The sequence below is a fragment of the Anopheles arabiensis genome, chromosome 2 (genome assembly GCF_016920715.1).
Source record: "Anopheles arabiensis isolate DONGOLA chromosome 2, AaraD3, whole genome shotgun sequence".
Classification (NCBI taxonomy): Eukaryota; Metazoa; Arthropoda; class Insecta; order Diptera; family Culicidae; genus Anopheles; species Anopheles arabiensis.
In genome coordinates this window covers 44,982,131-44,995,145 of record NC_053517.1, presented here as the reverse complement: position 1 = coordinate 44,995,145, position 13,015 = coordinate 44,982,131, and the positions used below count along the sequence as shown (strand labels likewise).

At 45.3% G+C, this 13,015-nt stretch overlaps 2 protein-coding genes across 7 annotated transcripts in view; both read right to left on the bottom strand.

Annotated features, from left to right (window-relative positions):
- The window catches only part of LOC120901633 (rho GTPase-activating protein 100F), a 36,265-nt gene that overhangs the window by 20,059 nt on the left and 3,191 nt on the right, over positions 1-13,015 (bottom strand). For 3 of the 6 annotated variants that reach the window (XM_040309746.1, XM_040309770.1, XM_040309754.1), the window contains exon 2: positions 12,008-13,003. In XM_040309746.1, the coding sequence (XP_040165680.1) occupies positions 12,008-12,094 (87 nt within the window). In that variant the 5' untranslated portion in view covers positions 12,095-13,003. Of the gene's footprint in view, positions 1-657; positions 1,714-12,007; positions 13,004-13,015 lie in introns of those variants that run through there. The other 3 variants (XM_040309778.1, XM_040309785.1, XM_040309762.1) reach the window with 2 other exon arrangements.
- LOC120898380 (ataxin-8-like) lies at positions 12,167-12,613 on the bottom strand. The gene has a single exon (XM_040304171.1). The coding sequence runs from the start codon at positions 12,611-12,613 to the stop codon at positions 12,167-12,169; it is 447 nt and encodes a 148-aa protein (XP_040160105.1).

Genomic DNA, 13,015 nt, shown 5'->3' with positions numbered 1-13,015 from the left:
GGCAGAACGTTCTTTGATAGTGAGCGAGGAGAGCCTCATACGCACAGGAGAGCGCTAGAAGGAGACTGAGTGAATGTGAAGGGACACTGAGCGAACAGCCATCACTGCACGCACACGTGTACACCGCCAGACACGGATACCCTCCATTATAATTCTCGCCATGAGTTTCATTCTGAACGTGTCCTTTTCTGTCGTTTTCATAGAGAGAGTGAGAGAGAGAGCGAGGACGAATGAGTTACAATATCAAAGGATACGAGAGAACCTCCTTACGAAACTGCAATGTATGGGATGACTGTGTGTGTGTGTAAGTGTGCGTGTCCGTAAGAAAGGCTGAACCGTTGCTGTTAACGGTTCGTGACTGTGTCACACACTGGCATACTTTTTTTCCATGCTTCCACCCACAACTCTCGCCCCTTTTACACTTTTCCAACCCCTTACAAGGGAGAGCGCTCCCTTCGTTTTCGACATGTCAGCCTTGGAGTAATGCAAGAAAATGAAGAAGAAGCAACACAAAAAAAAACCTCCGTGGGAATGAATAATGCATGGTGTGGGGTTCCATTTTTCCAGACACTTTTACGGACACGCAAACGGCTGTCCGAGCTAGCAGCGCTCGAAGGACGACAGCATCTTTGGAGCCGTAATTTTCCCAATCCTCACCTTGCTGCTCCGCGAGAAAAAGCATCCAGTGGTGGCACTATCGCACATTTATGCCCGCGAACACTCGCACGTCCCGTCGCCTCCGTTTCGGATTACAATTACACTCCACTTACTGCTCCGTTTGAGCCGTTTCCGTTTGCTTGCTTGCTTGCCTACTACTCCAAAATATACTAGCGCGGTGCTAAATCCAGCTACTGGCAGCTACTACCACTACTACTGAGCAAATCGCTTGATATGTCGTTGATGGTTTTGGTTACTTCCTGTCGATTATTTGGCCCCCTCGGTTGCTTTAATTTTGCACTACTGTGCAACGATTGTTGCGCGGCTACACGTATGCACACTCGCACTTATGCTCGCAGTGGACTGGATCACCACTTCGATTGCTGCCCCGTCTGGCAGGTGGGAACATTGGCGTGCATTACTCACGCACAAAACCTGCCACCGAATAAACAACAAAATGCACAACTGTTGGCACCACACGGGTCAATCGTTGGAAAAGAAACGCATGCACACTAGTACAACTTCACTCACAGACACGCGTAGTAATGTGTGCGCATAGAAGTAGGAATTTTCTTTGCCTGGTTGTTTTTTTGTTGGGAAATCTCAACCCTTTTGCACAGAGGAACGCCAACAAACTGTTTTCTCTGCTTTCGCAGCACTGCAAATGGGTCACCTTCACCACGCGGTTAAGGAACTTTCGGTACGGCGGGATCGTCTTGCTGTGGTCCCGCTTGTTGGATATGAAAATTGTTGTACTTTATCAACACACAAGCACACACACACACACACAAACATTCACACACGGACGGACGTGACAGTTACTGACGGGATAGGGCCAGCCGTTGGCTTTGGGCGCTTGCAGAAAGGAATCAAACGAGTAACCGAAACCCAATCACCCAGCAGAAATCCTCAGCCCAGCGGTTGAGTTTGTGCAACGCCGTCCCAAAAATGGCGCTCGCTCGCCCTCGGACTAGAACCTGACCGACCGACCGACCGTGAGTGGATGACACTGGCAGAGAAGGATATGTGTGTTCTCGGCACCACACGGCGCACCGAGCCTCACCCATACACGTACGCGATACGCGCAGAAGGATGTGTAGACGCAGAGCCTGGCGTCGTACAAGGGTACACGAAATATCGCGTGTATGCTTCATAACGAGCCGAAGCTAAAAGCACGACCATTTCGGTTACAGTAACACGACGGGTGTTTTTTTTACAATTTATCTTTCTCTCACTAACACTCTCTCTTTCGCACGAGCTCTCTGTTTCTCTCTCTTACACGTGGTTTTTGTATGACTCACAAACACAGTAAATGCTCTACACTAACTGCTTGCTCGTATCTTACCAAGTAGCTCGAAAGACTCACGTAGGATGTGTAGGGACGACGAAAAAACGGTTGCACGAAAAGTTCTTGACTCTGCTGTCCATTGACACACACCAGCAAGCTGCACTATCACAAATGAAAGTAACTCACGGCGCGTGTGGGTGTTGGTGAGAGCGCGACGGAATGGCTCCCACTCACCGCCCTCCTCCCACGTAGTAATGGAGCTCGAGTATCCTTGGCGGCCGCGTGTGAGCACTTCAAAATGGAGTGTTGCGTGCGCTCGTCGCTGTGTGTGCGTGCGTTCACAGAATCTGGCCAGTGACATTCGCATGCAAAACTTGCAAACATTTTAACAGCCCCAAGCAAGTTCCCTCCCACCAGTCGAATGGCTGCGATGCCGTTACGCTACGTTTGGAAAAATGCTAATACTAAAGAGTATTACATTTGTCCTATCCTTCAAACATCTTTCCTTTCGATGTTTGTCTGATATACCCACCCATGTCTGTGTGTGTGTCTGTGGAAATACCGCGCGTTGGCGTAATATTCAAAAACATCTTCTCATTCCGGCAGAAGGCGTTTCATACATCCAACACAACATTGATGGATTTAAATGTCATGAATGTTGGTGGGCGCATTACACTGTCAATAAAACCCCTGGTGAACCTTCTTGTGGAGCTATTGTCTGTGGGTGTGGGAGTTAATGCCATCGTTTCATTCAACCGGTGCTGCAAACAATCGAATCAGAGATGTGCGTGGTGAAAGTGGCTGACAGCTTGGCACAGCGTTTAATCATCGGAAAAGCGTAGGTGCTCACTAATCACTGGCACTAAGAGATGCCAAAGCCTGAATATGGTTCTATTTTATACCTCAAGGATTCCTTAAAAAACGGAAAACACTGAATGGCCACATGTTACTGAAATATCAACTAGAGCCTTCCGCATTAGCTGGGGGAATGTCAAACAAAGGGACAACATCATATTTAGACAAATTTACAAATTTCAAAGCTATTCAAAATTCAGTGCTTAAATGACAGTTTTAAACATATTACTGGTGAGTAGTTTTTTCATCAAGCAGAATGAAGAGCAGAAACATGAAGTTTTTCATGATAAAACTGAAAAGTCTTAAAGTGGTCCTTGCAATAATTGGTCATAACGGTATAGCAGGTCATAGCATTAACATGCTACCATATATTATATTAAGTTTAATTTGAGTTTCTACGGTTTAGTGTAAACAATGTCATCCAATATCCAATCCGTAAGTCATCCATCGGTATGTCATTCAGGTAGGCGCTACACTGCACAAAACAACAACAAACCAAGGACACCAACCATCAATCAGCATTGGCGTGTCGAGCAACATTTATGTACGTTCTGTATGTTTGCAGCGTCCGTGCCCCGTACTTGGTACGCTAATCGAAAGCAAATTACAAGCATTCCGGTTAATGGTATTATCGTGCCCTCATCTTCACTGTCATGTTTCGTGTTTTCTTTTTTCCTGTTTTCCTTTTTTTCCTACACTGCCGCTGCCACGTTGCCTGACCTTCGCCCGATAAATCTTTCTCCCACGGCGTACCCCTTTTCACGGGCGGCTAATTGACCGCCATCAATCAGATCCTTGGGCGGCCGATGCCGCTGCAGAGGAAATTATGCATTAACCATTAATGATCGCTGTGCGTGTCCGTGTCCGTGCGTGGGGCTCGGCAAACACACGCGGCAGCAAGAAGGCAGCAAGGAAAGCATCCCTCTGCGTCGAACACAAAACAATCCAGCAGAAAGACGGAACAGAATGTTTTTATCACCCACCCACCCTCACTTACTCTCTACCCCGCGCTAATTAGTCGCTGATTATCAGTCATAAATTTTCGACCCAGCAGCGAGCCTGGCTTTGTTTCCGGGGTTCATAAACACTATCCCTATTGTGGGCTTTTGATTTTTGCTTCTCTCTGCACTCAAACCGCACAGTGCGCGTCTTACGCAATGTGTGTGTGTGTGTGGCTGTGACTGTTTTGTATGTTGTGCTGAAAAATGCCCCTAAGTGTTTCACGCGGCTGCAGATGCACCAAGTGCAGCTGAGCGCTTAGTTTGTGTGCTTTCCCTGATGGTCTTTTTGCTGACGCGCTGGTATTGGTGACACTCATCTCGGGTGTCGATGAACGAGCGAAACCATATCTTGGCTGGCCTATTTCCACCATCTAGCCTTCTTACGACACAACAATAACAGCGACAACAACAATGAAAAGACTACCTGCCAATATAGCAAAATGAGGAAACGGAGCAGCTGGCAAGAGCAAGAGGGCGAAATCAAGTGACTCCGACTCGTACACGTACACACCTACCCACGGACATTAAATCCCATTCGACCTCTTTCGCTATCAATTGCGGTACGGTAGCACCAGGTATTGCTGCTCCCCATTCGACCATTCCTCTTTAGCCGATTCGTTAGTGTTCGTTTGCCCGATTTCCAATGGCCGCGGTGGACACGTGAATGTATGTAGCCGAAAAAAAAGCATTCCCCCTCCCTGAACCGAAACTGAGCGAAGCAGCCATTCGGTAATGATTATTGACCTGAGCCCTGTTGTACCGTTTTGTTGTGCCATCCGTCCCTTGCTCCCCTTTGCCCCGCCCGCCACCTTGATTGTCCTTACGACTCGCGAAGGACATTGGACGTTTCGAGACGCTCGATTCTCCTCGATTGGGACCATCCATGGGGCAGATACTCATACGAGTAAGCGTTTAGTTGTGTGCGTGTGTTTGTGTGGGTATGAGTGGGTGGCTGCGTTAGTATTTGCGTAAAACAGCGAACCGAGCAAAAGCGAGAACCATTCAATGCGGCCAAAGGATAGAGCGAGAGAGAGAGAGAGAGAGAGAGAAAGAGAGAGAGAGACCAATGAGAAATATCGATTAACGTCGCATCCGCACAAATGGAGCAAGACGGCCCTGCTGATGGAACAAGCTGCGTTGGCTCGGTTGCTCTTGGGTCTGAGATTTGTGCTTTTAGTCGCTTGTAATCGCAGCAAGTTGGGAGCTAATTACCAATAAAAAGGAAAAATCTCACTGCTCGGCTCTTGTTAAACATTACACTACAAACAAAAAACAAAACGTTAAAACCAAAATTGAAGCAAGCCAGTTTCCTCTCAAGCAATGGCAATTTTCCTATGCATTAAACGGCCACTGCAATAGCAGCTGCAAATCATCATCCTATTGCATCTCCACCGTCCATCTTCTGTTGCGATTCCGACGGCCACTCAAACTATGCTTGTCAAAAAAAAACACACACACACACACCCACAAGAAAAAGCGAGAGAGGATTTATCACACTTGTATCGAGAGCGAACAGACACACTCTGGTCCGCGTAATAGCTGCTACGGATTTTGAACGACCACACAAGCAAGCGAGTGAATATGTAACCGTGCATGCGTGTGTGTGTGTGTATGACGGGATGAACAGGACAAATTGGGGAATGGCTAGTGGATGAAAGGAGAGGTTGGGGAAAGCAGCCCCAACGGGGGAAAGGGGAATGCTCGGTTGTACTACGTGCGATACAGAATACTATGAAAAGTACGCTGCAGTCTACAACAAACGAGCGAACGAACGAGGATGGCAAGGTGGGGGGGGAGGGGGAGGGTGACGCATAAAGGGATGCAGGGGTAGTGCATGGGGCAGAAAGGCTCGTTTGACTGTGCAGTGCACACTGTGCCAACCCGTGTGTAGTGCGCTGCATCCCGCCCGTCACGATGCTAGAGAGTGTGCGCGTGGGAGACAATTCATTTGTGGGCGAGAGACGGAAACTGCATTGAATTCTCATATTCTACGTACGATGCTGCTGAAGCATAAAGAGCATGGCCGAAATATTCTTCTTGCTCGAGACAATCACATTCCCACACATACACTGTGGATTGGGAGCGGGGTGAGAAAGCATTCCGAGCGGCGAGGGATGTTTCATTGCAGTGCCGATGTAATAATGCACCCCTTTTTCCGAGAAAATGCCACACAATCATCGATGCCACTTGTAAATATTACAGTGCGTAGTAGTGGGTTTGAACGTCCACAATGGTAGTACGATTAGCGATATACGACGGCAACCCGTTTGGTACCGCTTTTCGGACCGCTGCAATGAGTGTCAATCGATTTCGGTGCGAGAGTGGCTTTTATTGCATTTTTTGTACATGCTCAATCCCATCCCTTCCGTTTCATTCAACCACGGAGGTGCAGACACTAGTGAGCGTAGCACAGAGACAGTTGGGGATGAAATTCCAGTGCATTTGTCATTTCGTGCCCTAATCTGAACCGACATTCTTTGCGTCATTCCAGCACGTTCGAAAGCGATCTCGGTATGTTTAACACAATTGCTTGGTGACGTTTGCTTGGCTAATTCGGTGTGGTTTGTATGGCTGCGGGCTGCTTGATTTGCTATTTTACAAACAATACGCTAAATTTTAAAGCTATGCTTTAAATATTGCGGCGACTTTACCCTTAGTCGTTGTACTCTAACATACTTTCCCTTCAATTGCATTCCAATTAAGTTCAACTCAGCAAAGGGTTTCTTGTTATTTATTATTAAGTTCAATGATTAACTGCACGAACATCTAGCTGCAGGCCATCTAAATGAGTTTCCGGCTTTAGACAATTTGAAACCCCAAAAAATCTTTAAGTCTAAGAGTTTTATTTTAGGTCTATAATTTCAAAGTTATTCTATTTCCTGCGCTTCCAAATTACATTACATTCTTATTTCCCAAAACAGTAACATAAAAAACTGGAAAAATAACATACACAACATCCTTCTGTGCAGTTTTTGCCATCTAAAAATGTTCAACCCCGCACACGAGCCGGTCAAAGTTGTTTTTGCTCTTAATCAGTCGACGCAGCTTCAAATGCAAGCGGAAATTGATTTTTGCTTCACATACTACCACTGCTTTACGAGGGGTTGGACGAGAACGGAAGCTGCGTTAATGTTTGGGTGTGTGCAAAATGTTACATCAAATACTCTAAACTATCTTCCTTATTGCTTTACACGCTGTTTACCCCCTGGGGCATAATTTCTTGCGCCATACATCTGGATCGGAAATTATTTTTCATTTTCTTTATTCCATTTTGCACACAACCATCGGACACAACACAGTTGGTATCGAGAACTGTCTGACAACTGAGCACTTAGCAAGGCAAGCAAATTGATTCGACCTTGATTAAAATATCATAGCAAACGATTGAATTGGGGCTGGCGTAAAGCAACCAGTCTGATCCTTTTCGCTTAGCAAACCGTTTCCAGCTCTTAGGGTGGGCAGCGGAGCAGATGCATGCTCGATTTAGCAAGCTCCACTGGCATGTAGGTGCTTTCAAGTGCCTAAAGCTAAAGAAAAGCCGGCTGAATTCTTCTTCAACAATTTATTTGTGTGCTTATCTGTTTCTTGCAGTCTTTGCATTTGTCAAAATTGTTTTTACTATTTCCATAGCATTTCACAGCCATAAAGATGCCTTTTTTAATGTTCATTTATTTCTCCACGTACGATGGCACCAAGCTTGAACCGTTAACGCCACTTATGGCTCTCGTCATTTTAATTACTTTTTCATCGTCGCACTCAAAAAGGCCATTGCGGAGCGCAGGCACCCAAATCACATCGCTCTGAAACGTTTAAAACCATTCTCGACGTCTTCTTCTTTTTCTTCTCGATTCTCACTTCGAACAGCGACCGTTCTGGGCACGACGGATCTATCCGCCTACCGCAGTGAAATGCCGGACGGCATCGATCACTTCACAACGTAACGGCCTCCACCAGCCGTCGCACACAGCCCATCCGACCGCCCTGGCAGTCCATTACCGAAAGATTATTATCATCATCATCATCGTATTATTGTTATTAGTATTATTACCATGTGCTCAGTTGGAACAGAAAAGCTGTCGGGCAGCTTTCACTCACCCTCGGGTTCATGATATTGAGCGTTGGACATGACTTGAATGTTCGCGGAGGAATTTTCGAACCTTCTTCCGTGTTCTGCTTCTGTAGGTAGGAAAGTGCACAAGAAAAGATGGCCGAGAGTTTACCGTCAAAGGAGAAAGAATCCTTTCCAATACTGGACCCAGCGCGAGCGAAAGCATGCGAAACATGCCACTCCGTTGCTGCACACGCCCGCGCACGATCACGATTTTCCCGTGAACCGTTCGAGCATTCCCGGTGCCGAACGAGTGATGGAAAATTTATGGTAATAAAATCGCCGTTTAATCCCCGATGACATAACATACTTTTACACTTTCGCAATTTTCCTATTGGAAAGAGAATGCCTCGCAACAGTGGGCTCAGGGTTACGGACAAGTTCCATCCAATTCAGTTGGCTCATTTTTTGCATCCTTTTTTGTGTTGGTAGTTAGCATGGATGAAAGCGAGTGTTAAATGTATTTGTTAAAAGTATCGATGCTCTACCAAAAGATGGCAGTTATCAATCAAATATATATTTATATAGATTATTCGTAACTTACATAGGATTTTCTAGCTAATAATCTGATAGTTACATAAAACTACTGCCTCTTGATAGGTTACTCATGCATCACTGAAACTCTTCAAGATGAAACCGATTGTTTGTGATGGTGGGTCAGTATGGTAGACCTCCATTTCCTCCCGTGTTCACCGTCGCTCGTCCGTAGCCGACCAGGCGTCTCCATTTTATTGAGCACCGCGATCAACGGGTACATTCTGTACTGTTGTCCAACGGTTGCAACTCTGTTGGCCCAGCGCAGTGAGAACAGACGACCACAAGTAGAGTGAAATCACAAAGATCGATGTCTCATAATGCTACTCCGAAACATAATTCACACAGTTCGCTGGCCGAGGAGAACGAACGTTGCCGCTTTGGTCCTTCGGGCCAGGATCCAATTTCGCACACAAATACGAACACACACACACACGCACACACATAAAAGTGGTAAACGAGGCGATATAACGATCGCATCCGTACGAAGCAGTCCAAACATCCACCCACCCTCAAGCCATGGCACCGCAATACCGCACACACAACCGAGCGAACGTAACGAGAAATATGGGTGTCGTTCAATTCGTTGTTTATCCATATAAATTATGTTTTCCCAGTGGCCCAGCTATGCCACCGCACCGGGATCCTTTCTGTGCCATCTTGGCCCATTGTCCCACTTTTTGTGTGTCTCGTCTCTCCTCTCCACCGCTTTTGTGCCGTTTCGTTTTTAGTGTCATTTTATTCTCGCGCTGCTCGACGCTCGTTCAATGGCAGACGGGCCGGGAGCCAGTGCCAGTGCTGTCGCTGGTATTGTTCCGTAAGACTTTAGAGCGCTTATCATGCTGTACGCTGGTGCCGAATGCTATGGGAAGAATTTCGCTTGCAAAATCTTTAGCAGCCCATAACATCCGTAAGCATGCATAGAGGTGAAAGCATCCGTGAGGACAAAGCACAACTAGAGCGAAAGTCCTGCGATAGAGTGATGCTTTGCCAGAATGCAGTAAAGATATGTTATAATAAATCGAACAATTGATGCTTCGTTTAAAATTTTACTGCTCAGTGTAGCGTCTTGAAAGTCTTATACTTAGAAGTCATGCTCAGTTGGAAGACTTTTACCTTTTTCGTATGTCAAAAAGCTATCACAAAAAACTATTCCAAACTTATGATAACTAACATTAAGGGAATAATATGATGTATAAAATTATAGATCAATACAAACTTTGAGCAAATATTTCTTATAACAGTACTTTTCATTAATGCTTCACATCACTGCACAGTTTTTGTAAACAATGATCCCGAGGTACAGTCATCAACTCGCACAACTTACAATGATGCCCGTCGTGGGTTCAAGCCTTGTGCGGATCATTAAGTTATTGGTACTTATTTAGTATGTAATTCTTTTATAGGTCATTCATTAGGAATACGTAGGGCGTTACGCCAAAAAGAAAAACAAACCTTCAATATCATTTCAAAAGACTTTTTTTATTTAAATTACTACTATACTATACAGTTGTGCAATGTAATATTTTGTTATTCTCAGCCTAAATTTGTTGACAAAAGGTATATTTTCAAAAATTCCGTATTCATTTCCCTATTCATTAATTTTTTAATTTTGATATACGTTAAAAAAGCTATAGAACATGTTCCTCCCAAATCTTCAACTAAGAACCGCGGTCGCGTTTGACAGATAGAAGTAAAGAAGCAAACAGGCTGTTGATATAAAAGACATAAGTAATGCGTAGTGACAACAGAAAATCATGTTGGACTTATTTTTCATCGATTTTTTACTGAATCACGTGTAAAAAAAAGGTGTTTGGATTAAAATGGGTAAAATATTAGGGGCCGTGATTAGACGCGCAGTGAATGCTTAAAAATAAGCTGAAAAAATCTGCGTGCAAAATAAAACAAATTAAGTTTTGATAAACAGGATGAACAAAAGTCCTGGACTGCTCCTAGATTGGACTGGTAACGGGTTTTTGTTTTTTTAAACTTCTTTCTGACCACATGTCACCTTCATTCCTGAGCACGGATGAAATAGCACGGATAAATAGCCATCTAGGTGAAAGTTACCGGCAAGCTTACTACTACCCCTCAATGTAAAAGGCGTTCTACTGTAGTACCCTAACTATTTAATTTGCAATTCTTTGCAGCAGTGATTTTAACCTTTTTGTATTTTTTTTCTCCCATGTAAAATGCAAGTATAATTACAATCCCCACTCACAAGTTCATGAGCGGGGAGGAGATGGCAACAGGGAGAAGGTTGAGCGTGGCAACGTGGTATTTAGCCAAAATTTCAACAATCTTCCATGAAAAAGTCAGCATATCCCTTGCGGGGAATTCCCCACCGGTTGAAAACCTCTGCTTTACAGTGAAACGTACAATTAATAGCATGAGTTAAGCATCTACAATCTAAATATGTTTCTGATCTTCTTAAACACTTCTGCCATACGACCCAACTATGCTATGGTTATTTTAACCCTTTGACAGCCTCGTAGATTGTAGAAATGAATGATACAATATTGAAATAATGACAAAAGGTAAATAAAGGAAGCTAAATACAGACCAATCGGCCACTGATTTACACGGAAAAATAAAGTGATAACTATTTCATCAGCATTGTTTTATCTCCTCTCTCACCTCCCCATACGACGAATCGAGCAAAACGGATAACAATAAAACAGCCCGAGTCTCATTCGACCATTCCATTGAATAGATCAGTAACACTGATTTTTCCTGCTTTCGTGTCACTTGTTACTTAAATTTTCATTGAATTTTCATTCTTCTTCTTCTTCCCCTTTTCGCTCAACAACCAATGTCAAGGCTTGCCTGTACCACTTGTGGGGCTGGCTTTCAGTGACTAATTGATTTCCACCCATAGCAGTATAGTTTGGGACTTGCACCCGTGACGGGCATGTTGTTAAGTCGTACAAGTTGATGACTGTACCACAAGTCCGGCTTATTGAATTGTTGAATTATTGAATTTACATACAATGTTTTAAATCGTCCATTAAATAGCAAAGAGCTGTCGTGTAAATTGACCTCAATAATGATATTTATGTTAATTCGATGTGACTCGTGTATGGAAAAGTTTAAAGGCCCATGAACTAAACTGTTAGCGTAGCGCCCCTGTCGGCATTCACAGGCGATCTATAGATTTAATTACTTGAACACATAGCTATGAGTGAAATAACTCCAAACACAAAGAGAGAAAAATGCCACGAAAAAGAAGAAGAAGAAGAATAATATTATTGATATATTATCAACAAATAACGTATTGAAAATTAGCTAGACAGAACTGGAGCAATACATTAGATAATATTAAACCTAATAGTATATTAAAAGAATAATATTTTGAAGCAAGAGATAATAAAATATCATGTTAAATCAATTAATTATGAAGGTTTTACAGTGGTACTGATAGTACCATCAAATAATAATGTGCTTGCAAACACTGCAGTATGTAACTGCTAACACAGTACATTTTTTGATGAAATTCATTTAACCCAACTCCGAAACCTTAAAGTATGCGAAATTATGCGAACACACCCCAAACCCGGTACTCACCTTTCTTCGGCCACAACAAAGCATTCTTCGCGTCCGCGAATGTCCGGTAGCAGTCGTTTTCAGCCGTGCGAACTTCCGCCACTGCATTAGTCTACGTCGGGCGCGTGAAACGACGACTAGCTTCGGGCTGTGGCTGTTGGCAGCGCTGTTCCGGCCGTGCTATGAGGCGCAACCGGCACGAACCCGCGTCCGCCGTAGTGCAAGGAATCCCTGCCCGACAACACCGCCAACCGCCGCAACGAAGCCCCGTCCCCCAGCACCCCCGCTACAACCAAGCGCGCCGCCGCCGCCTCCTCCCCCTACTTGCACACCGGCCGAACGTCGGCGAACTGACGAGGTGCCCGGCCCCGAATACTGCTGCTGCTGCTGCTGCTGAAGCTGTTGCTGGTGCAACCGTACCACTTCCTCGATCGAATCCTCGTCCTCCTGTTGCTGGTGTTGCCGCAGCTGTTGCCGCAGCTGCTGCGACGACCTAGAGCGGTCCTCGCTACTACGCTCACTACTACCACGGTACCACTCTTCGTGCTCCTGCTGCTGCTGCTGCTGCTGCTGCCACTCCTGCTCGTACGGCTCCTGAAGTCTCTGGTTGTAACGAACGTGACTCATTGACGACTGATTCGATTGCGCACACACCGGATGGTCGTGGGACGTCGGGCGTCACGAGCGACGCCGTCTACAGCTACCAACGCACCGGCAAGCTTACCACCACCGCTCAACACAACCGCACCCGGCTGACACGACCGACGTGACTGATGCTGCTGCGCACACTTCTGCACTCGGCACGGGTCCCTCCTCATTCTGAGCTGCGCGGATCTCCGGTACATTGCGTGCCGCCACTGCCCAGCTGCACACTGTGCCCACACATCACACCCACGAGCCAATGCTCCCTTGCACTGAACACACACTAGCACCAGTACCACTAGCTCGAATATCAGTCACTCGCGTTTTCCACTATTTTTCTATTCTGTGAGCGTCTTCAGACGACGAACCTCCCTGCTGTGATTGAAA

Excerpts from the sequence above, each read along its gene's own strand:
- LOC120898380 (XM_040304171.1), bottom strand. The coding sequence starts at position 12,613 with ATGAGTCACGTTCGTTACAACCAGAGACTTCAGGAGCCGTACGAGCAG.